The sequence below is a fragment of the Fusarium odoratissimum genome (assembly GCF_000260195.1).
Source record: "Fusarium odoratissimum NRRL 54006 unplaced genomic scaffold supercont1.15, whole genome shotgun sequence".
NCBI classification, from domain to species: Eukaryota; Fungi; Ascomycota; class Sordariomycetes; order Hypocreales; family Nectriaceae; genus Fusarium; species Fusarium odoratissimum.
In genome coordinates this window covers 841,426-863,742 of record NW_022158701.1, presented here as the reverse complement: position 1 = coordinate 863,742, position 22,317 = coordinate 841,426, and the positions used below count along the sequence as shown (strand labels likewise).

At 47.2% G+C, this 22,317-nt stretch overlaps 11 protein-coding genes across 11 annotated transcripts; 6 read left to right on the top strand and 5 right to left on the bottom strand.

Moving 5' to 3' along the window:
* Positions 1-100: 100 nt before the first annotated feature.
* FOIG_09527 (uncharacterized protein) lies at positions 101-1,377 on the bottom strand (the record flags this gene model as incomplete). Its single annotated transcript, XM_031209808.1, has 2 exons — positions 101-213; positions 267-1,377. The coding sequence occupies 2 exons, from the start codon at positions 1,375-1,377 to the stop codon at positions 101-103; spliced, it is 1,224 nt and encodes a 407-aa protein (XP_031060895.1).
* Positions 1,378-2,593: 1,216 nt separating this feature from the next.
* On the bottom strand, positions 2,594-3,798 carry FOIG_09526 (uncharacterized protein). The gene has a single exon (XM_031209807.1). It carries the CDS (start codon positions 3,776-3,778, stop codon positions 2,666-2,668), a length of 1,113 nt encoding a protein of 370 aa, XP_031060894.1. The 5' UTR covers positions 3,779-3,798; the 3' UTR covers positions 2,594-2,665.
* A 2,474-nt stretch (positions 3,799-6,272) lies between these two features.
* Positions 6,273-6,623, top strand: FOIG_09525 (uncharacterized protein; the record flags this gene model as incomplete). Its single annotated transcript, XM_031209806.1, has 1 exon — positions 6,273-6,623. One exon carries the CDS (start codon positions 6,273-6,275, stop codon positions 6,621-6,623), a length of 351 nt encoding a protein of 116 aa, XP_031060893.1.
* Positions 6,624-7,410: 787 nt separating this feature from the next.
* Positions 7,411-9,117, top strand: FOIG_09524 (uncharacterized protein; the record flags this gene model as incomplete). The annotated part of the gene is made up of 2 exons (XM_031209805.1): positions 7,411-8,062; positions 8,113-9,117. The coding sequence occupies 2 exons, from the start codon at positions 7,411-7,413 to the stop codon at positions 9,033-9,035; spliced, it is 1,575 nt and encodes a 524-aa protein (XP_031060892.1). The 3' UTR covers positions 9,036-9,117.
* A 599-nt stretch (positions 9,118-9,716) lies between these two features.
* Positions 9,717-11,039, top strand: FOIG_09523 (uncharacterized protein). The gene is made up of 2 exons (XM_031209804.1): positions 9,717-9,869; positions 9,920-11,039. Exons 1-2 carry the CDS (start codon positions 9,777-9,779, stop codon positions 11,036-11,038), a joined length of 1,212 nt encoding a protein of 403 aa, XP_031060891.1. The 5' UTR covers positions 9,717-9,776; the 3' UTR covers position 11,039.
* Positions 11,040-12,370: 1,331 nt separating this feature from the next.
* FOIG_09522 (uncharacterized protein) lies at positions 12,371-12,943 on the bottom strand (the record flags this gene model as incomplete). Its single annotated transcript, XM_031209803.1, has 1 exon — positions 12,371-12,943. One exon carries the CDS (start codon positions 12,941-12,943, stop codon positions 12,371-12,373), a length of 573 nt encoding a protein of 190 aa, XP_031060890.1.
* A 54-nt stretch (positions 12,944-12,997) lies between these two features.
* FOIG_09521 (uncharacterized protein) lies at positions 12,998-14,422 on the top strand (the record flags this gene model as incomplete). The annotated part of the gene is made up of 2 exons (XM_031209802.1): positions 12,998-13,062; positions 13,447-14,422. 2 exons carry the CDS (start codon positions 12,998-13,000, stop codon positions 14,420-14,422), a joined length of 1,041 nt encoding a protein of 346 aa, XP_031060889.1.
* Positions 14,423-14,541: 119 nt separating this feature from the next.
* On the bottom strand, positions 14,542-15,637 carry FOIG_09520 (uncharacterized protein; the record flags this gene model as incomplete). The annotated part of the gene is made up of 2 exons (XM_031209801.1): positions 14,542-15,161; positions 15,220-15,637. The coding sequence occupies 2 exons, from the start codon at positions 15,635-15,637 to the stop codon at positions 14,542-14,544; spliced, it is 1,038 nt and encodes a 345-aa protein (XP_031060888.1).
* A 422-nt stretch (positions 15,638-16,059) lies between these two features.
* On the top strand, positions 16,060-18,162 carry FOIG_09519 (uncharacterized protein). Its single transcript, XM_031209800.1, has 5 exons — positions 16,060-16,954; positions 17,011-17,107; positions 17,298-17,569; positions 17,620-17,942; positions 17,991-18,162. The coding sequence occupies exons 1-5, from the start codon at positions 16,101-16,103 to the stop codon at positions 18,053-18,055; spliced, it is 1,611 nt and encodes a 536-aa protein (XP_031060887.1). The 5' UTR covers positions 16,060-16,100; the 3' UTR covers positions 18,056-18,162.
* On the bottom strand, positions 18,093-19,648 carry FOIG_09518 (salicylate hydroxylase). Its single transcript, XM_031209799.1, has 2 exons — positions 19,549-19,648; positions 18,093-19,491 (listed from the first exon to the last, which is right to left on the bottom strand). Exons 1-2 carry the CDS (start codon positions 19,589-19,591, stop codon positions 18,167-18,169), a joined length of 1,368 nt encoding a protein of 455 aa, XP_031060886.1. The 5' UTR covers positions 19,592-19,648; the 3' UTR covers positions 18,093-18,166.
* A 486-nt stretch (positions 19,649-20,134) lies between these two features.
* FOIG_09517 (uncharacterized protein) lies at positions 20,135-22,189 on the top strand. The gene is made up of 3 exons (XM_031209798.1): positions 20,135-20,330; positions 20,392-20,789; positions 20,841-22,189. Exons 1-3 carry the CDS (start codon positions 20,205-20,207, stop codon positions 22,132-22,134), a joined length of 1,818 nt encoding a protein of 605 aa, XP_031060885.1. The 5' UTR covers positions 20,135-20,204; the 3' UTR covers positions 22,135-22,189.
* Positions 22,190-22,317: the final 128 nt, after the last annotated feature.

Here is a 22,317-nt window from a genome sequence, read left to right as displayed (position 1 = left end):
CTCACCTCCCTCCTCTGCCGACGAGGACAGAAGCACGACTATCTTGGACTCAACACTGGTTCCTGTCGCACCGTTTTTAACTGCTTCGTTTACTACAGTTTTATCCAGCCCCTCTACCAAGGCAAGCCATTGCGCAGGCCACTCTGTAAGCAGTGGCAGCCTTGGCCAGATAATCAAACACATCGCCACGATTGCTGTCATGATTGCCACCCCCTGCAGAGCTATTCCCAGCCGCGTCATCCCCGTCCTCGAGGCTCTTATTATACCCTTGGCGACCGCAAATGAATCCTCGGCAATGTTGCTGCACCGCGGATTCCTATCCCCTGGTGGTGCAAAGCCCTTGTGGACGGATGAGTGATCATTCATAATTGGGATTATGGGCAGTGCAAATGTCCAGAAAGAGTCGTCGATGGTAGTCTTTCCAGCGCAGGCTGCCTGGATGAAAGCCTTCGCATTGAAGGACCACAAGGTATGGTTCCAGGCGGCGACGTCGAAAGGAAAGGCCTGACATTTGATATCGGTTGGGTCCTCGATCTCGAAATGACCAAAAACAGCCGAGTTTTTCCAGTTGATATACCCGTAGCAATATCGCATGTTAACCGTAACTCTATAGTCGTAGATGCCCTGTGGCTGAGAAGGAAGTGAGTGCTGTGCGACCCAAGCCTGCAGAGATCCGTTGGCTAGAGAAGTGATGTCCATGATGCCTCCATTAAAAGCATTACTGGATGAGTTCCAGGGTGTGAAGTCGATCCGCACCCCGTTGTTGTATGGTCTTGACTTGACGAGGGGCCACTTGGTAGCGTAGAAATTGTCTAATGAGCGTAGGACATAGAACGAGCTCCGAAGGTACAGCAAGGGGTTACATGATTCCACAGTCCCGTTGAGAATATTTGTAAGCCGTGTGGCATTCACTTTAGGCCCTACGATGAGATCGGTCGGACGCTCGAAGGTCTTGCCTGGGTCGCTCACGACGACCACGGATCCATTGCTCACGGTCAGGAAGTCAATGAGGTTTGCGGAGAGGATGCTAGTCGGGACCCCATCCCCCAGAGCATAGTTGTGCTCTCGGGGAATGTCAGACTCGCCGATTTCTGTGTAGCTGGGGTCGGTATCGGGATAACCGTCAGAGCCATAGTTGTAGTAGATCTGACCGTTTGGGATCGCGAGCATGCCCTGTGCATCGACCCTCACGAAGGAGAACTTGTAGAGGATGCTCACGAGCGCTGCGAGCATGAAGACGAGGCACCGCAGTATGATAACCTTCTTGGATCCCCGAAGTTGAGCAGAGAGCGGGGCCGTGGAGAGAGAGTTAAGCAGGCGGTCGAACCGCATCCCTGTGGTTTCGACTGCTCGTGTAAAACACTTGGATAGAGTCATTGACGTGGCATGGGGCAGTAGAATGGTACTGAGAAGTGAGAATTGGATGCCGGTGATGGCGAGCCAGCTCTGCACAGATAACTGGGAACCGACACACAAAGGCGCGTAGGCGCTGAGTCCATGAGCCAGGGAGCACTGCCCATTTATTATCATAAGAATCCCAGTAGCTAGTAGAAGGAAGCCGCTGATAGTACTGGCCCAATCGAGCGTGGCCAACCACGACGGGCGCTGTCTAAGCTGTATGTTGGCGGGCTGCATCTTCGGGCGCATGCAAGAAAAGTATGGAGAACGTTTTATTTCTTTTAGTACTTTTATAATGGCATGTGTCGCCTCTTAGCTAAGGTTATGCCATCGCGCTATTCCTGATTTATAAAAGGCTTAGAAGCCTTGGCGTATTTCGTAGCCGTGCTTAGATTATAGAGTGAAGCCTACTGCGCTAATAGTAGGCTGACTACCCTTTGGAATTGCTTGTGATAGGTGAACCACTACTCCTGGCAGGATTACATAAATATCCTGCTAACTAAAACAGCAATTAGATAAAGAGTTATTGAACAGACTTATCCCTTTACAGAGGGAGCTATGGCGCTATTAGTACTTAACCAACTTTGTGGCTTCAACTAACGGATAAATCGGATTATTCTTCCCCTCCTTCTGAATCTGTCTACTCCGCCGTAACTGCCTTGTCCTTAATAAGTTAGTTTAGTTTCACCATCTCAGTCCCGCGCGAAGCCATTGGTAAGACGCCCCGTGACTTCATGCGCCGTTGTTAAATGCATAGCCACATCAGCCTTCCTCGACTTATGGCAATAACGGCCTGCATACGCCTCCTCTAGCATATGAATTACGGCGCCATCTACTGCGTCCATATCGCAATACAAATTGAGTTTGATACATATAGAACTTTGCATGAATTCTGACGAGTTTGCTTTCGGTTTTGACAGATAGCTGCTGTGCTTTCTCGGTTTGCCTTGTAACATTAGAGCTTGATCTGAGATTCAGCTGTGATCTGAATAGGATTTAAACTCTTACCTTCCGTCACCGGAGTTACGAGGCAAGATTGTGTCCTGGACATGTTGATACCTGACAAGCAAAAATACGATCTTACCAAGTCCGTCTGCTGCGGCCTCGTCTTGCTGAGATATATTCTCTAGAATCTGCCAAGGCACATGTAGTATTGAATATTGCCATCAAGGCTCAAAGCCAGCAGCCGAACTGCTACTCCGCATAGATCATCACATTTGGGCAGTCTTAGCTATTTTGCCATAATAAAAGCAATACATATACATAACTAGCTCTGTTGCCACTTATTAATAATTACTTGCCACTCACCCTGCTTAATAGCCTGCTCTTTAATCGTCTCCTCCCACCTCATAAGACAAGAAACCCACGCGTTAACAAACCGAGCTTTTTGACAGTCTTCAGCGTTCAAACAGTCATCTCTTGCCCTTGCATCAAGTGACACTACTTGATCCCTCATCTTGATTGACAAAGCTTTGAGGTGTCGCTCTGTACTGCCTCTATTCAGTAACGCTGAATGTGCTGTGATCAACTCGACATATTGCACTTGGATGGCAGTTTGAACCTCGTCTAGCTCTTCATGCCACTTATACATTTCATGAGTGGGGCGCATTTCGGAAACCTGTGCATCTTGGCTGATTCTTCTGTAGAGATTATTGCGCGCACTTTGATCGCCCATGTGTTCAAGTGAGCTTGCCACAGCTTGCTGCACTAAGAACCGCTCCACCGTTGCCGCTGCCTCGTACCCGACGTTACCACCATCCATGAACTCGCCTCCCACCGAGACAGGAACCGCGTTTTCCATGGTTGCCTGGGTCACGTTCGCAGCAGTATTGCCAGGGTCGAGCGCAGCAGAAAGTGAATCAATCTGAGCTTCAGCGCCGTGGAAGAAGCCATCAGCGAATTTGCTGGGATCCGCCGCAGCTGAGTCTGCTATTTCTCCGATACCTTTTGGCGGATCGAAGACTGCCCCTTGTGCTGATGCTCCCTCGACTCCCATGGCTGCGATGTCGCTGAGCAGCATTGATGTTCCAAAGCCAACACCCGCCGTTAACACATTGATAACGATTGGTATCACACGATCTCGTAGATTGCACTCATACGGCGTGATTTTATATTTCTTGATGATGCCATTGATCACGTTGAGCTTTGAGCACGCTACCCAAAGCTGTCTGAAGCCGACAATGGATGTGATGGTCGACAATCCCATGGTAGGAAGCCAGAGGATGGCGCCCATGCCAATCTTGGTGGAGTAGCCGTATATTTGGCGGTTCTTGAGCACCTCTCGCTCTCGAATCTCGTTCATTCCCTGCGTTGCAACCAATTGCTCGAGCTTCGTCTCATATTCGAGGCGGTTGAAGTAAAGTGATTCTTTAATTTTCATTTCTTCTGTGTGCTTTTCTGTCTGCCACTTTCCTGTTGATTGCTGTCAAGATTCATATTTAAATATCCGGGACCCCTGTTTTCAGCTTTCAGCCTTGCGGGGGCCTCTAAAGGGGTCCACTTGTTGATATCAGGCCATGGCGTTGTGGCCGAGGCTAGACCGATCTCAGGCGGCGCCGCATATATTCCTCGGAATTCCACCATAACAGACCCATGCATCAATCCTTTAGGCCCCATAGGCTGCAGGCCTAAGTCTTAGCCATTTCATTAGCCGTCTCCCGCCGGGGAACGGAGACGGTGAAGGACCATCGAAAGTCTATTCTGTCACAAGGTTGACCCTTTTATACAAAGTCCAGAAGAAAGGCTTTCCTCCCACGTCATGGCAGCATGTTGCCAAATTCAGACCCATGATAGCACTACTGCAGCAAGGGTTTAATATGGTATGCTGAAAAATCTGGCCTGGGCACATGGCGAAGTTTTTCCATTTAGGAAAGATAGCCCCTCTCACCAGCAAGTTTTCAGCCCCATTGTCCTTTTTCCGTGCCACTTATGATTCTTTTAGGAACTGGAGTACATTTCAGCTCCGTCTTATAACGGAGAATTCCTGATATTTTCATTTCACCCAATACTACATCTTGATGTTGTCGAGCATCTCCGAGGTTTGCTGAATAGCATCTGCGGAGTAGTACTTGTCTGAGAAGAAGGAGGATAAAGCTCATGACAGACCAAAGGCTAGTCCCAAAAAGCAGTCCAGTCGAAAGAGCCATCGATGAGCTATAGGGAACTTCTCCAGCAAGGTGGAAGGCTTGTGTTATCCTCTCCATCAAGCTCTTTGCGGAACTCGGTGTATGCGTTCGTTGACAGGGCTTCGGTAACGGGTAAGATAGTAGGGACAGCTTTCTAGACAAAGAATGTCCGGATAACCTTAGTTGGAGTACGGGAGATGATATGGGAGTAGTTAATACACTGTTGGCTCGTTCGCACCGTCACCGTGTTAGGCTTGAAATCCTCACAAGCTAGTTGGTCAACTACATTTTTGTAATTTAGCTGGGGAACATCCTTCTGCACGTTGTAAATAGATTTCTCGCAAAGCCGAGCTTCGTGAGTTGGGTTCCGAATCGTGACTTGCAGTGTAGTCTGCAGATTGAAAGCAACCCGAGTGAGCTCCCTGGTGTTGTATAAAAAGCACTATACCAAAAGGTTCAAAAAACGTAAAGACCCCTACATTAGGGCCTAAGGCAACAGGGCTTTTATGCTGTACAACATCTGGCCTTCCCGGCTGTGATGTTACCAGGGTATACTTGGGAGATGAGTCTTGAGGCAATATCAATGTAGTTCTGGGCTTCGTTGCTATCGGTAGGGGCATCGTTAATGGAAACTGGACGGATGTTGCCTTAGCCTTTTCTGGGTTGTCGTTGTTCGGTTATTGTATGAACCGCTGCAAAGTGGGAATGGCATATCTTTCACAAAATGTAATTGTCCTGCTCATTACTTCTGACTGATCCTAAGACAGGGGCATAGTCTTGGGGTTAGTGTTGGCAGGGAATAGTTCAGTAATTCTCTTGGGCCAGCTTGTCCAATGGCTCAAGATGTTCTCCATTCGCGCCTTTCATACTAACCTTGTAAGCATTAACCACTTTTGCAAAGTTCTGCTTGTCGGCGTCAACTTGCTTCTTAGTCAGGTTAATTTTAATCTAGCCAAAGTCTTTGCTTAATGGATAAGGGACTTCGAGAATTTGTCTCGCCTTGTACTCATTATCTTAATATAAGAGTATGAAACTCATATTGCGATAGACGTGAATGGAGTCTTTGGCGAAGGTGATGATCTGCGTGGCATTGCAGAGAATGCCCACTCCGAGGAAGGCTGCTTCAACGCCAGACATTGCAAGCCAGATTTGTCATATGAAAGTGATGTTTCGGAGACAAAGAGGGCAAGGAGGAGATGGAGAAGTTCAGCTGAGTAGCGATGTGGGGTTGCATGCAAATGAGGCTGCAGAACCAGGCTGAGCAAGGCAGAAAGCTCGTTAGTCAACATATTGGATATGCTGACGCCTGACATGCGGTCTATTTGTTTAAGGTGATAAGTGAAAATCTACCTTATGTGAAGCATTTCAAATTATAATAACAATCACAATCCCCATCGCCTCGATGAATCAACGAGGTATACTCACGCCAAGGTTCTGAGAGTGGTATTAAGCTCTCAGCCGGCCAGTCTTTCGTGAAATGTACCTATCGATTACGATGCAAGTTGCTTAGATAAATGTCTACTCCTGCGTGTTAAGTTGTCATTTTCTCAGCGATAAATATCTAGTTTATAACTTCGATATTATAATAAAATGCCTAACTAATTGCTACAGTATAAAGCTGATAAGGAAAACCTACCTTTTTAAAACTTGTTAATATCTCGGTGACTTAAATCAAAGCAGCGCAATAATATCAACACCTAACTGCCTTTATCACATTGGTTTTGTGAACGTCGTTTATCTGGACAAGAAATGAACCATGTTTATCACGCCAGTATTATTGCCGAAGCAGTTCGTCAAATGGGACTTACACACCCTTGGAATGAAAGAGCAACCGCTCCTCGTCTTGCTCTTCTTGGTAATGGATTGGAGAATTTTAGTCAGCCTGAGAGTCTTGTCCTTGCCATTGACAATAGCCAATACGGCTTCCACTTCGTGGTTATCAACCAGCATGAAGGCATAACGGAGATGGTCCGTCGCAACTATCATCCTTATACTGGAAATGAAGATGCTTCTGAAAGGGCGTTTTCGTTCCAACAGGCGCTCGAGGATGTTGTCAAACAGCCTTTCGAATACAACCCAGGGGGTGGCAAGATATCGTAGAATATCGAGGATCTTGTAATCTATGGCGATAATATTTGGGACCCCCACTTTCGAGACAACTCTAGACTCCCGACTCGTTCTAGGTGCACGCCAAAGTCAACCGCTTTACTCTCCTGCTCTAGGACTTGCTCAAGCAACGTTTAAGAACCTCGATGATTCTTTTCTTACCATCAGAAAGTGAGCTCAGTTTGGGTGTTGCTGGAAATCTGGAGGGAGGGGCTGTCCGAGGGTATGGAGAGACGAGATATATATCTAGAAGGGGCTAATAAGAGCTCTATTGTAAAGTTCCTAGCCTAGCTCTAATAAAAGTATCAGAAATATATTAATTATTAAAGCTATTAAGTTATAGTTAGTAATTATAATTAGATTCATAAAATAAAAAACAATTAAGGTTTAATTTTAAAATCTTTTAAGTTATTTCTTGCCTTTAAACCCCTTAAGTAAATCCTTTTATTATTATTTAATTATTATATAAAAACGTTAAATATTGATAACCACTTCTTTTATCTTACCATAAAAGTATAATCTGCTTATATCAGAACCATTACATATAGTCTAACTAAAATAGTGCGGCACTAGTTGTGCTGGTTGATGCGTTCACATAATCGTAATCATCGTCATGCAATGACGTCGATGTTGACACCAAGATCTCAGAAGAGTAAGTCATCACGCGACACAACCATATGATTATTAGCTCACTTAAAAATCTGCAAAATTAAATATCCAAGCATCTTCATGCTTGGACCCCCAACTAAGATTGTATTCTGGCTTATCTCCTACCAAGAAAATGTGGTCGTACGTTCAGCGTCGTCAGATCGCCAACCAGGTGAGATTAGACCACCAAAAGGACATCGAATCAGCCGAACACGTCAGACCGTCTCTTCTAAAACGCTCTTTTTCACCTCCAAGCAACACAAGAACCTCTGAAGAAGGAAGCCAACAGGAGTCTAGCGAGAGTCGCTTTCAAGTCCAAAGCGCAGGCGAGGATGACCCCCTGAACCCATTGAACTGGTCGCGATCAGGCAGAGCAAAAAACGTCTTCATTATCTGCTTCCTTGTCTTCACCCAATGTTGGGCAGGCTCTTCAATATCTATGGGGAACTCAATGGCTAGTGAAGAGTTCCACGTAAGCCAAGTCGCCGAGAACCTCTCTACGGCCATGTTTCTGTTTGGAGTCGGTACTGGAGCTCTGTTTGCTGGACCCATATCCGAAACAATTGGAAGAAATCCAACATATTTGGTCGCGACAGCTTTGTATCTGTGCTTCGTTCTTGGATCGGCAATGACGCCTACCTTTGGTGGGCAAGTCGTTTGTCGATTCTTGGTGGGCTTATCGGCTAGCGCAACGTTAACCATCAACGGGGCGAGTGTGAATGACCAGTTCAGGCCAGTCAAGAGAGCATTAGTGTTTCCGATTGTTGCTTGGGCAAATGTGGCAGGTAAGTCAATCTCTTCTGAGATCGAAACAGAATTATTAACATCATCACAGCTCCCGTTATTGCGCCAATAACAGGTGGCTGGATTGTCTCCAACCCAAACCTTGGTTGGCGTTGGACAGAATGGATAACTCTGATAATATCTGGAGCTGCCTTTATTGTAGCCTTGTTCTTCCTCCCAGAGACATATTTTCCTTTGATTCTGTCATGGAAAGCAAAGGAGCTTCGTCGCATTACGGGAGATCAGCGATACACTTCGCAACATGAGCAGAAGCATTCATTCTGGAAGCAAATGAAACAAACCCTTCCACTACCGGCAACATTCTTCCTCAGTGAACCGGTCATTATTGTACTAGGCCTCTACCTCATTTTGCTTTACATCCTTCTCTTCAGCTTTCTCTCAGGCTTTGACTATATCTTCAAACACACATACGGACTCGAGCCTGGATACCAAGGCTCCTGCTTCGCAGCCATTGCAGCGGGAGCAACTGCTTTCGTCCTCTGTGGCCCTGGACTCTACGAGTGGGCAAGACAACATACAGAACGAGTCAAAGGAGCTTCCATCCAGCCCGAGTTCAGGCTCTGGCCCGCCATCGTCACAGCTCCATTCCTCCCCATCTCACTATTCTGGCTGGGTTGGACGAACTATTCCGGCATCTCCATCTGGAGCGGACTCGGAGCTTGTTTTCTGTTCGGCATCGTGTTGACGTCTATTTATGTCAGTAGCTATGAGTACATCACTGATAGCTACGGACAACATTCTGCTATCGCACTGGGCAGTATTACTATGTCACGGTACCTTATTGCTGGCGGAATGGTCATGGCTGCGCGGCCTATGTATGAAGGTATTGGTGTTCACTGGACCATGACGCTTCTAGGGTGCATTGCAATGTTGCTTACGCCAGCGCCGATTCTGTTCTGGAAGTACGGTCCTCAGCTAAGGCGCAGAAGTCCATACGCAACTACTGATGTATGAGGCTGTTGTCGTCTTACAGCCTTTCAATTCATGTACAATAGCAGCAGAAGAACTGTAGATTGCAAAAGAGTCTTTCCTCGGCATTATACACGTGTCTTCATATCAGGTATTATTGCTTGGCAAAACTTAAAGTCAGATAAGCGCAATTCATGCAAGTCGCTACGGAATTAAACTAAGTGGTTCATAAAATGGTCTAATTATATACAGTCTTAGTAGAGGCCAATTAACTTGAGTGCAAATTATATAATAATCAAGGTGACCCGATGGTCTGTATGCTTGTGTAGATGTAGGAAGGAAAATAGTTAACCATTAATGGAACAAGCCCACGTTCCACTGGCGCGCGGGCTTATTCGTAACTACAAAGCATCCAGTCAATCCAAACATGAGAATTGTTTTTCTATAACTTACGCCCTTGTGGTTTACTAATAGCGGCGTTGTAGATACGAGAGAAGGTGAAGATTATACAAGACAAGAATGAGAAAAGACCTTTGACATTAATTAGCAAATTATCATGCTTGATTATACGGAGATAATTCCACGTTTGTTCCGGCTGCTTCGACATGTCTTACATTTTCAGAGGAGATCGGAAGAATATAGCTAAAACTTCGGAAAACCCTCGGTCGATGAGGCATTTATATTCCTACAAAGATTTCCCCTACAATCAAGGCTTTCCATGAAAACGAGGATCCGCTCTTACTTATCTGCTTATAACCTTTTCCGCCTTTGAATCCCTGAATTAGCATGGCATCATTAGCATATCCTAAGGAGTGCCCTTGCTGCAAATGTACCCTTCGTTCATTAGACGACCTGAAAAAACACCTGCGAACTCGTCAGGTATTTTTGTATATTCTCTATTCCACATCAGGGTTTCTGACACTACATAGTCCCAGGTTCAAGCGCTGGAAGACGAGCTTTTTCGTGTTATTGAACGAAATGAGTTTAGTGCCTCTGAGGTTATACAGGATACACAGACGACAGACACCGCAGATACACGATCTGATGAAACGGAGTCTCTATCAGAGATACCTCAGCTACCAGAGGGACTGTCGATACCGGAGGATGACCCCCAGGTCGACTCTAACTCTAGCCACACCAACGATTATTTCATCGATCAGTCCGAGGAGGGCTTTATGCAATTGCTCAAGAATGGATCTCCGCAGTATATCGATGCGTACAGAGTATCTAGCGAGCAACGCTATTTCGAATTGCGTGTTGCTTTCAAAGAGAGTACTGAACAACGTAGTGGACAACTTGTCCATTACTGGATTCCAGAGGCCACGGTTCAAAAGTTTGACAATGCTGCTGTTTGCACATACTGGCACGCCCGTTTGGGTGCCGACGGAGGGCCTGTAGGGCGCCCTTACGATGAAGTTGATCCCCAAGTTCTCAAGATCGTTGGATATAAGGACAGGAGTCAAGGAGACTTTTGGGTTCAAATTGTCGGAGATCCTGTCTTACATCCCGATCTCATACCTACAATCGAAGACTGGTCAGAGGACCCAAAGGAACCAGAATCTAAGGCCTTGTTCCGATATAGGCCTACCTATATGACCGTTGCTGAAGTACAAGACAAATGGCCCCGCCAGTACCAGCAATGGATGAACGGTACAAAGTGTCAAGAGAATCGAAAGGCTCTCCAAGTACTTTATGGTCACCGAGAAAACCCAAACCACAAGCGATTTGAGGTCTCAAGGCTCGGTTTCAATTGGGCTCCGACATGGTGTGACGAGAGAGTTGTCCATAATTCGCACCCTTTTGCTCTTATTACCTACTTTAAGAGCGATCCAAAAGTGCGAACAGGGGAGAATAATACCTCGCTGATTCCACCCAGAATTTTCAAAATTGTGCGATGGCGTCGGGGTGAAGACGGACAACTCTTTTTTATCTACCAAAAAATAGGAGAATCTGAGCTTGAGGATGACTTAGAGGAGAGAGATCTGAAAGGTATAGAGAAACTTGATAAGAAGATGCTTAGTATATATAGAAAGAAAAATAGGTTATAGGGTATATTAATAATATAAATTTTAATTTAGACTTTTAAACTCTGATTATTATAATATGGCTAATTCTTTTATAGCTTAAAGAGATATATGTAATACGCGGTTGCTGGTTGGCGTCGGTGTGTTTTATGGTTTGGCAAAGTAGTTAACGAATGTTACATTTTAGGCCAACTGCTACCAAGTCAAGACCAAGGCCTTTCCATCGACAAATACGCCATAAAATCAAGGGGATTGAGTCCAAGGAATAAGAAGAGACGAGGAAGCGCGCTGCCAAGTCTAAAGGGAAGCGCGGCAAACCTGGCCAGTCTCAACAGCCCGGTCCTAATGAGGTCAAAGTCCGTAAGTTCTACCTTGTTATCTGTCGTGAGGGGTCACGATTTGCGATATGGAATACTTCTATGTTGTTAGTGATAGGGGTAGCACTAATAGTGACGTGGAAGGCTCTAGTGATGATAGTAAGCAGAACATTAAGATAATTAAAGTCTAGAGAGAAGAGTAGAAATACATACACGGTCTTACTATTTCTCTTTATATAGAGTATTATTTCTTTATATTTTATTTATAATCCCAACTGTATAACGGGCCTAATAGCTATAGCCAAACTCATATAATGTACCACTATGTGATACACACACAAGGGAAATGTCCAGCTTAGTAGCTGGCGCAAGGTTCACTATCTGCATTGTTTTGTTTCCTTCAGTGTTAATATCGCTGCAGAATTCGCATCATCTCCATATTCATGGCTCGAGCCTTAGAGTGGGATTTGCCATTGATAGCTGTAGGAGCTGCTTAGGGCTTGTTCTCTTTCTTTGGCCAAGATGCTGCGACAGGCTTTTTCGGTAGCATTAAAGATGATTGTTCCTCTGCATATATCCCTTTAGCGGGGTGGATTCTGGGATAGTCGATTCTAGTTCCTATTTGTTGTTTTCGGGGTTAATAGGGTGCCGGGGCGATTATGACGGGTAATCTTGTCTTTTGGGTATATATTTCGGGATGATTGGATTGCGGAACACGACGAATGGAATACACGCACAAATGTTTTGATATTCTTGGAAGAAACAGTACTCTAGAATCATGGTGACAAGGCAAGACAATGACAGGTAGATATACGACAGTCAAGTGTTATTTGAATGGGTTTTACTGCTGGATGGGGTGAGAGCTAGCTCTTGGGCTAGAATTTAATGAAATCTGACGTGAGACCATGTTCCGTTTGAGTGTCTTGCTTTGAAACGGAATGAGATAGAGAGGAATATGGTTTATTTGGGATTTTCTGTTACGCTGAATTTACACCTAGAACAATCATAGTAGGCTGATCAGTACCCCTACTCCTCAGCCTCACTCAACCTCGAACTCAACAGGCATAATATGACTCAATCTAATCGGCGGGCCACTCGCATCTTCGCACCCCTTTCTTCGGAGAATACTGACCAGGAGGCGACATAACATCCTCTTTCTTCCCATAGCGCCACCATTTAACCTCCTCATCCTCACATACCTTAAGTTGGTACCTGTGGCCGGGCTTAAAGGCTCGATCGCCTTAAGGGCAGCAGAGCGAAGAAACCCATAAGTGACGGCGATAGGGATGTTTGGCTCCAGAGTAATGAAGTAGGAATCATCTCGGCCGCTGAGCGCAAAGCTAAACTGTGGTCGTTTTGGACCCTTGGTAGTCTCGAGCTGGAGTGGTGAACCTGTCGTAAGATCTGTACAAATGAAGGTCTTACGCCTTTGAGCAAGCCTGAGATTAAATATGATATGCCATGTGAATATAGTGGTAGGCTCAGAAGCGTGTGAGGTTGCTGTGATAGAAATGGTAGCAGTGGACAGTGATTCGGAGCGTCGCGTAAAGTTTAATGGGTTGATAGATAGGGTCATGGGTATTGCTGGGGGGTTGGAGGTATTGTCAGACATCTTGCCGAAGGTAAAGGGGGATTAATGAAACCAGTAATTTAACATGGAAGAAACATGGTTCTGAGTGCCTGGGCCTATATGTCGTTGGGTGGTGTTGATATGGTGACTCAGACCACCATGTATGTCCTGAGGTTATGATGACATCATTTGTGATTACTGATGGAGCCGTGGATGATCTCAACCATGCATATTTTAGCTCGTTATAGCAATATTTAATACGGTATTATCTCAACTTCGCCCATGTCATCATCGTCGAGTGTCTCTTCCAAGTCCGCCTCGATGATGTCCTCCTCGTCTTCATCTTCATCCCCCATCATCTCCTCGCCCATGACCTTCCACCTATTTTTGACATCCAAAAACGCACTATCGACATTCTTGCTCGCAAACCACTTGAATCCAATTCGTCTGTAACCAACAGCATACACCTGTTCCGTGGGCGATAGATATATCTGTGTCTGCTGTGCGCTGTTGCCCCTTCTCAGATTACCCTGAATATCTGCCAGTCCACCTGTAGGGTCAATCCCCCCTACATCAGCGATCTGGAGGCCCAAACCAACGATCACGAATGGTGGCCTAAGGACAAAGAATACGAGAAACACATCACTGCTGGGTGTTCTGAAATGGTTATGGAATGTGGCAGTGCATCCTGTCTTGGAAGCACTGGGAATTCGTCAGTCGCCAGCAGATAAGAAGCTACCCCGAATCTGGTGGACTGCGAGTGGTCTGATGGCGCTGATGCCTATCCACGCCGCAGGGGATCACACTTCAGACGCCGCTCCGAACACATTTAATTTCGTCATCCCGTCCTATACCACGACACTGAGAGCCCTCGCATATGCCCGCGAGAATGAATGGAAACCACTCCGAGGCACAGATTGTGAGTTTGCCTTTATCGCCTCACCAGACAACGCTAGATCAAAAGCTCCTTTGACAGTGGAAGAATCTGCTCGCGAGCTCGATGATGTTGTACGACAGCACTGTAGAACGCAGGTTCTCGTGGGACCTACAAAGCCTGAGACCCTTGGCAATCTTGAATCGTGCAACGCGGTGTACTTCGGATGCCACGGTGAATCAACGTCAACCCAGCCCTGCAAGAGCTATCTCCAACTCGGCACCGATGCTAAATCGCACTTGACCATCCAAGAGATTCAAGGCTCGCGGCATCAGAAAGCGCAGCTTGCGTACCTGTCTGCATGCTCCACTGCAAACGTGTCAGCTAGGGATCTTGTTGATGAAGTAGTCCATATCGCTGGGGCCTTTTCGTTGCTGGGGTTTCGGCAGGTCGTTGGCACGTTCTGGCAGGCTAAGAACACGGCGGCTAGGGTAGTAGCTAAGCGGTTTTATGAGGAGCTGATGCTTGGGGATGGTGGCGATGAGGATTGTGTCGCTAGGGCTTATTATACGGCGGTTATGGAGCTGAGGGGAGGTAATGTTCGGGATCCGTTGGTTTGGGCTACTTTCGCTCACTTCGGGGCCTGATTGCAAGTTGTTGATTCAACGCAACTATGCTTTCAAATGCATCTATAGGAAGATCTATACTCGTCTGGGAACATCTAATACCGCGACTCCTAATCCATAATACGTAATTCCATCCCCGTTTACTTAGTATGAGCCTCAAGATTCAGGAGATCTTGCTTGGCGCCGGTGTACTGAACCTTCTTCATCCATTCCTCAACACCCTTGACACGATCCGGAACGATCCTATCCAGAAACTCAAAGTCCCTCTGGATCAATCCCGAATTGTCACTGGGACTAGCCTTGTAAAGGTTCCACCAGTTCTTGAAGTTCTCGCCATACGTCATAAGCAACCCACTATCGTCCTTGACAGATTGGAAGCCAATTTTGGTATCTGAGCCTTGCGGCAGGGTCTTCCACGCGACGGAGTTCCAAATATCAATGGGGACGTTGACGAAGCGACTTGTTTTTCCGCTGACCTTCTCAGAAGCCTTAGCAATTTGATCACCAGTCGCGAGAACAGTTGCAATGCCAAAGTCCAAGCGATTCGATTCCTCAGGATGCCTGAGAGCCCAATCAACGTATTTGCCAAAGTCGTCGAGGTGGATGAATGGGATTGAACCATTGTCGAGAGGGAGTTGGAAAATGAGTGAGCCGTCCTGTTCGACGGCAGGTGACATGACTGCAGAGAGGAGTTCCATGTATGGGCCTGATCTAATAATGGTCCACTGCATTTTCACATCTTTCTGTGCACGGATCCAATCTGTAAGGATGTGTTAGTAGTCGTCTTGTGGCAGTATGGATGTTGGGCGGCAGCTTACCTTGAATTCTAGCCTTGCCTTGATAATGGCCAACATAGAGATCAGGATCATAGTTAGTCTTGGGCCCAACAGAATCGAGACCACTGTAGATGAAATGCTTAACCCCAGCCCTAGCAGACAACTCGAAGAGTCGAATTCCCCAATAAATCTCAGCTTGTTCTCCAAGTGCGAATCCATCAGTGTTCACCAGAACGTAATCAACATCCGAGGCAGCTGCAAGAAACGCTTTGGTGTCATAGCCAGTAGCTGCGTCACTAACAGCGATCTTCACGTTGGGCAGAGCGGCTAACTCGACAGCCTTGGGAGACGTAGCACTGCGGGTGAAGGCTGTGATGTTGTATTGTCCGGTGCTGGCGAGGTGACGAAGAATGGCGCCGCCTTGAGCTCCAGTGGCACCGACGATGAGAATTGACTTCATTATGATAAGAGGGTTTGAAGATTGTAGTGAAGAGATGTTTGCGATGATATGCTTTTTGTTGTAGCTTGAATGTGATAATGAACAGATAGTGTTCCTGCAGAAAACGAAGAAACATTCAGTTTAAATACTATTTCAATCACTATTACTTGTATCGTATAGCTACTATCTGTTGTGAAGCTTTATAAGCGTTCTGCTCACTAATATTCTGTTTAGTGATCAGCTTGCAGCAGCCGTGTACCCTTCAAGCTTGATTGGCGATGGTGATCGCCGCACTAAAACCCCGAAATGACCGCAGTATTTACCGCACTTCTCAAAACCACCAATATCAAGCCCGCATTCTTCTTAGTCATCCACCTCATCACAGTAAAGTACCGCTGTAGTACCGCAACATGCGCCGACGTGTCTGCTTACTCTCCATAGTCCGCACATTACGTTGAGACAATCAGTCCCGGCATTAGCCACGATGTCGACACCGTTAGAACCAGCAGTGAGAGCTCGCGTCTCTTGTTTTCATTGTCGCGACAGTAAGCGACGCTGTGACAAATCATTACCTGCTTGTCAGCTCTGTCGTCGGAAAAGCCTAGAATGCCGCTATCCCCAACGCCGCGGTCAGAAGGCCGTTTCACCGATTGATAACACAGTCAATATTGCAGACGTTACAGCAACCAGTATTTCTGATACCATTTATCATGGCACAATTCAACCAGAAAGGGTACAAGATCTGGTCAACGCCAGGGCCATTCGCTTTCTGGCTCCGGACCTCTTTCGCGATCTCCATCTTCAACTGCCACGTATGGAATGGGATATGCCTGTTGAGATTGAAGCCCAACTCGGAGGCCGTCAGCAGATGCAAGAGACGACAAAGGCATTCCTCCAGCTGACAAGATCATGGATGCCTATAGTCAATGGGAAGCGTCACCTAGCTACCGTGTTAAATCCGCTGGTCCCGCACCGCCGTCCGACGGCACTCTTGGCTTTATGCATGAAGCTATGCTGCCTTCCGGTTGACAAAGTTGAGGAGAAGCGTGTGCTATACGACCTCGTGAAAAGGTTCTATGCAGAGGTTGAGAGACAAGAGGATTCCTGCATCCAAGTCATGCAGTCGGCAGTCTTCATTGCTGTGTTTGAGATGGGCGATGCAACTTTCCCGGCTGCTTACTTGACTGTCGGGGCCTTGGCAAGATACGGTATGGCTATGGGAATGGATAAGATCAACCAGGATGTGCTGGGTAAGGACTGTGGTGCAGCCGCAGGCGCATCGTGGGCGGATATCGAGGAAATGAGGAGGGTTTGGTGGGGGGCATTGATCCTTGACCGGTATGTCAATTGCTACAAACTTACATCGCAGTCTTGTGCTAATATGATGCACGAAGCCTGCTCAACGTGTCTCAACCTTCTCGTGGCTTAAGCACGGCTGATCCCTCATTCGAGGAGTTCCTCCCTACTGACGATGAGTTCTTTTACAACCAAGTATAAATACCTTTACCCTAAGCAAGAAATTTTAGAACCTCTATCCTAAATGACAAAAAGATCTAGGCAGACTTAGTGTAAGCTTAGGAGGCCTTTAGATCATTTATATTTATCACCTAGGATAAAGTTCCTAGGTTTTCTTACCCCTCCTTACTTTCCTAGCCCAACTAACTAGATATCTCATCAACAGTCGTCTTCACCCGAACATGCCACTCGCATATCTGAGGGGTTTACCTTCAAGATGGGATCCTGCGCAAGGCTATGTCAAGCCACTCATCTCATCAGCAAATCTCTCGCATTCTGTCGCGGTGCCTTTAATGGCAGCGACGAAGTTCCACAGAATAGTCCGCCTGAGGAGGTGGGACAGCTCTGCCGCACACTCGAGTCCCTAGTCCGTGTGAACGAACTAGAAGTGACAAGCCGCCAACTAGCGTTCTGTAGTCAAAGCTCTGTTTCATACATGTGAGCCACCTCTAACCCTTTCAGAGGATCGGAACACTGACTTTGACGAGTGGGATCCTGCTACTGCAGCAGCACTATTGGCGACGCGCTGGCCACGAGTTGGAACATGATTCGACGCCTAATATCTTCCCGGAAACGATTTCAGCGCTCGAAACTCTGGATCGCATCTCGACGACCCTGCGCGAAGGCGGCTACGATCTATGGCAACACCTTGAAGACGGGCGATGTTCTCTCTTCCTGGTTGAACTAGTCTACCAAGGCATGCTGGTTCTGTTACGAATGGGCAAAGTATGGCTTGCAGAGGACGTGCAGAGGAAGAAGGAGTCGCTAGGCTGGCTTCTCTCGCACATGGGGAAGCGGTGGCCACTCGTCGGTAAGATCATTATCCAGATACTTTATTCCTTGACTAATACCGCCACAGCCGTGTATAAGCGTATCTTGGAGGCTAGGGAGAGTATACTGGCTGTTGAAGATGCTTTGACGTAGGATATATAACCGTACAAACAACTTCTACAGACGAGGTGTCTGCTTAGAACACATATGCAATAAAACTCTCTTCGCTGGCTTCCGCTATGCTAAGATGCAAATCTCCGTATCCTACAGCTTCGGTACAATCCCCTTCGACACAGACTTATAAGTCTGCTCAAATCGCTCTCTCGTATCCCTGATACAATCATGCTCATAGATCATCTTCTGCACCTCCGGACTAACCCATCTATCTGGTACAGGTGCAGTCCCAGTCTTCGCAGCAGCAGCAAACTGACGATCTCGTTCCTCCCTAGCATTTCCAGCACCCAAGTGCAAAGCCTGAGCAGATTGAACCGCCAAATCTACCAACGTCGAAGTACGTGGTTTCCTCAAAAGCTCGTATACCTTCAAGGTTGTTTCAATAGCCTCGCGGTCTGAGCCGTCGCCTGGCATTAAGCTCAGTGCCTCAGCGAGTGTTGCTGCGTCTTCGATTGCCATTGCAGCGCCTTGTGAGAGGTGGGGTAGTGTTGGGTGGCACGCATCGCCGAGGAGGGTTACTGCGCCACAAGTCCAAGTGTCGAGGGGCTTATGACAGCGAAGCCGCCACTCGACAACATCGTCTCCAGGGACCAAGTCAAGAAGTTGCTGAACAATTGGGTTGAAGTCTTCAAAGACCTGTTTCATGGCCTTTTTGCTTCCCTTGTTGGTCCATGTCGCATTGGTAGCGCCAGCAAAGTTGACGTCAGGCTGGACTGAGGCAATGTTGAAGATGGAGTGGTTGTGAATGGGATAGGCGATGATGTGCCGATTTTCGCCTATCCAGCGTCGGACGGTGTTGCTATTCAGCATGTACATCAGGTAAGGATGTGGTTCCAACAGTTCTCGGGGCAGGAGAATTCTGTAGGCCGCTGTCCCGGTCTCAAGAATGTCTGCTGCCAAGTTTAGGTGAGCGAGTATTGACTCTCTAACCTTGGACTTGATCCCATCAGCGCCAATAAGAACATCCGTCTCAACAATCTGCGGTTTCCCATTCTCATCCTTAACAATAAACTTGACCTTCCCCGGCCCAAAGTCCTCAACATACTGCAACGTCTTCTTAAAATGAAACTTGACCGCCGGCTCCGCCTTCGCAGCATCATAGATCCCCTCAGCCAGCGAAGCACGATGACCCGCATAGTGGGGATACTCATACTTATCCCCTATATCAGTCATAGGCACGCGCACAAGAAGTTTATTTGACGCGCCATCGTGGATGACGACTTCCTCGACTTGTGTGGCTTCATCTTTGATGGAGGATTTGGCCCAGACGCCGAGTTGGTCGAGGAGGCGAATCATGTTGGGGGCCATCTGGATGCCAGCTCCGACGAAGCCGAGGGCGGGTGCGTCTTCGTAGACATGGATGTTTGTGAAGCCTTTCTTGGCGAACGCCAAGGCAGCAGCCAACCCTCCCATTCCTGGATGAAGAGTTAGTTATCATTGGATATTGGTTGTGTCATTGAACGGGATCATACCTGCTCCAATGATGGAGACTCTGAGATCTGTCTTGTTGGTCATCTTGATATGCCGCGAGATGAGAGTATGGGGAATGAAGTTTATCGTTTGTTGAGTGTCTTTAGTCAAAACGCAATTTAATTAATTCTCTCATGCCTTTTTATCTTCAAAGTTATAATCACCCCAATCCTCGCTCTCTTTAGTTTTCGCATCGTCAAGAAATGATGGCTCAAAACCTCGGTAGACATATCGGCCGTCCCACATCGGAACCCCGCCGAGCGATCAAAGTCGGCAATTGCCCTGTAATTAGGTGTGTATATCAAATTACGGCTGAAACTCAGTCCGATACCGAATCAAGAATGGCTCATTTCTGCTTTCAACGAGATACATGATATCACATGCAGGGGTTCAGGGTAGTCTCCCCGCATTCTGTCAAAAAGCCAAACTCTATCCCCACACAGAAAATCGAGGACCCCACAAGCGCTAGCAAACCCCACAAAGGTAAGGCATCGGCAGTTTAAGTCAGTCCAAGTCCCGACTATTCCGTTGATAAGGTATAATAGTAAAACAGGACCAAGCTCCCTGCATGAACTCGATAACTATCGCCACAGGGGCAGTACTACTCTGTTTCATCTCACCTTCTTCTACACTAAAAAACCTCGGTTAAGTGATAGTCATGGCTCAGCCGAATACTCTATCGCCCGCTAAAGTCGAACTTGAGGATGATCCTCATCGCGCTGCGCTGGAGGATAATCCCACTACGCAGCCGAAAACGGGAGCCCGAGTATGGATTGCAATCTTTGTAAGAAAACCCCTGTGATCATATAATCTCGGAACCGGAACTGACTGATACCGATCAACAGTCAATGGCATTATCCTTCGGACCAGCTGTTGGTCTTCCGTTTGTCTGCGTTGCTAGTATTGTTGTGCAGATCACGAATGAACTTGGCGATGCGAGCCAACTGCCGTGGGTCGTAGGAGCATGGTCTCTCTCAACGGCCTGCTCTTTCTCCCTCGGTGGCCCCTTCAGCGATATCTTCGGCCGCCGAAGTATCATCCTTGCAGGCCAAATCATTGTCTTAATCGGCAACATTGTGGGAGGAACCGCTCAGAACACTCAAAGCATAATTGCAGCCGAGACTCTCGTGGGTCTTGGAGCTGGTTTTGTGTTTGTGGCGTATGCAGGTGTACCTGAAATGCTTCCTAACAAATGGCGATCTCTCGGCTTGGGCATTCTTGAGGGAGGAATTGCTCTTCCTTGGTAAATCTGAACCTGTCTCAGTCTTGGTGTTAAACTGACTCGGAATCAAAGGGCCGTGGTAAGCGTTCTTCTCGCCAACGCCATGTACAAGTACGCTACGTGGCGATGGCTCTTCTACCTCGCCATCATCGTCCAGGCCATATCCCTGGCCGGCACAGCCTTGTTCTACTGGCCAACGACTCACCCCCAGGGAGATTTCGAAAAATCACGCTGGACTCAGTTCCGTGAGATCGACTGGATTGGTCTTGGCCTGTTCACAGCCGGACTCGCTGTGTTCTTGATCGGCCTGACCTGGGGCGGCACTGCTTCCCACCCTTGGAAGAGTGCCAGTACAATCGTACCCATTGTTCTCGGACTATTTACCATCGTCGCTGCTTTCATCTACGACTTCTTCTTCGCCAAAGCTCCCATGTTCCCTCTCAAGCTCTTCTCTACGATCCGCGGCTTTCTTCTTGTCATCGTTGTTTTGTTCATTTCGGGGATGAACTACAATTCCCTTTCTGCTCTGCTGCCCCAAGGTTCTCTTTACATGTTCACCACTGACGGCATTGAGATTGGTGTTCTCGCCCTACCCAATACTTTGATGCAAGGCGTCTGTGGTTTTCTGGTCCCTCTTTTCTCTCACAAGATTGGTCATATCAAATGGCAATTTGTCGCCGGCACAGCATTCCAGGCTATCTTCATCGGCGCCAGTGCTGCAACCGTCAACCCAAACCATAAACTCGCCTGGGCATTTGTACCAGCCTTTGGTGTTCCCATGTTCGTTCTTTGCACCATCTTGGGATATTCAATCGCTAGTCTACATGTGCCCCATTCTCACCTGGGTCTCGCCATGGGTCTTCTTGGAACCTTCCGGTCAGCCGGCGGTGCGGTCGGAAATGCCATCTTCAACACAATCTTCCAGGACAAGTTCAAAACCTATTCTGGTGAAGAGATCGCTCGTGCTGCCCTACAAAGTGGCCTCAATGCGACTGATCTGGGACTCATCATCCCGGGAACGATTCAGCACAACCTCGGTGTCCCTGGTGCCCTCGACGCCGTACCCGGTATGACTCCGGAAATCCAGGATGTCCTTCGCCATGCAGTCAGAGAGGCGTATGGCCGCGCGTTTCAGTTTGTGTTTTACATTACTATTGCATTTTCAACTATTGCCGTGATTTGCGCCCTATTCGTGGAGGACCCAACTGCTTTCATGACAAATCATGTTCAGTCTGCTATGGTCGGTCGAGGTCACAGCGGTGTCGTTGATGGGGCTGCCCCAGTCACAAGTACAGATGATAAGCCCACTGAGAGCCATGATGAGAAGAGTGATGGTAATACTGCAGGTGGAGTGAAGATGGCTTGATATATGAGTTGAAGAGGTTGTAAGCGTGCTCATATTGTTAGCTCTGGACCGCGCGATTTTGGAGCTTCCATAACAGTTGTTGTCACACATCATTCATTGGTGTGTAGTTATCTTACTTAAGTAGTAAAACCGGTTCAATATGGACAGATAACTGACGTTAATAATTTGATATTGGTTCTGTGA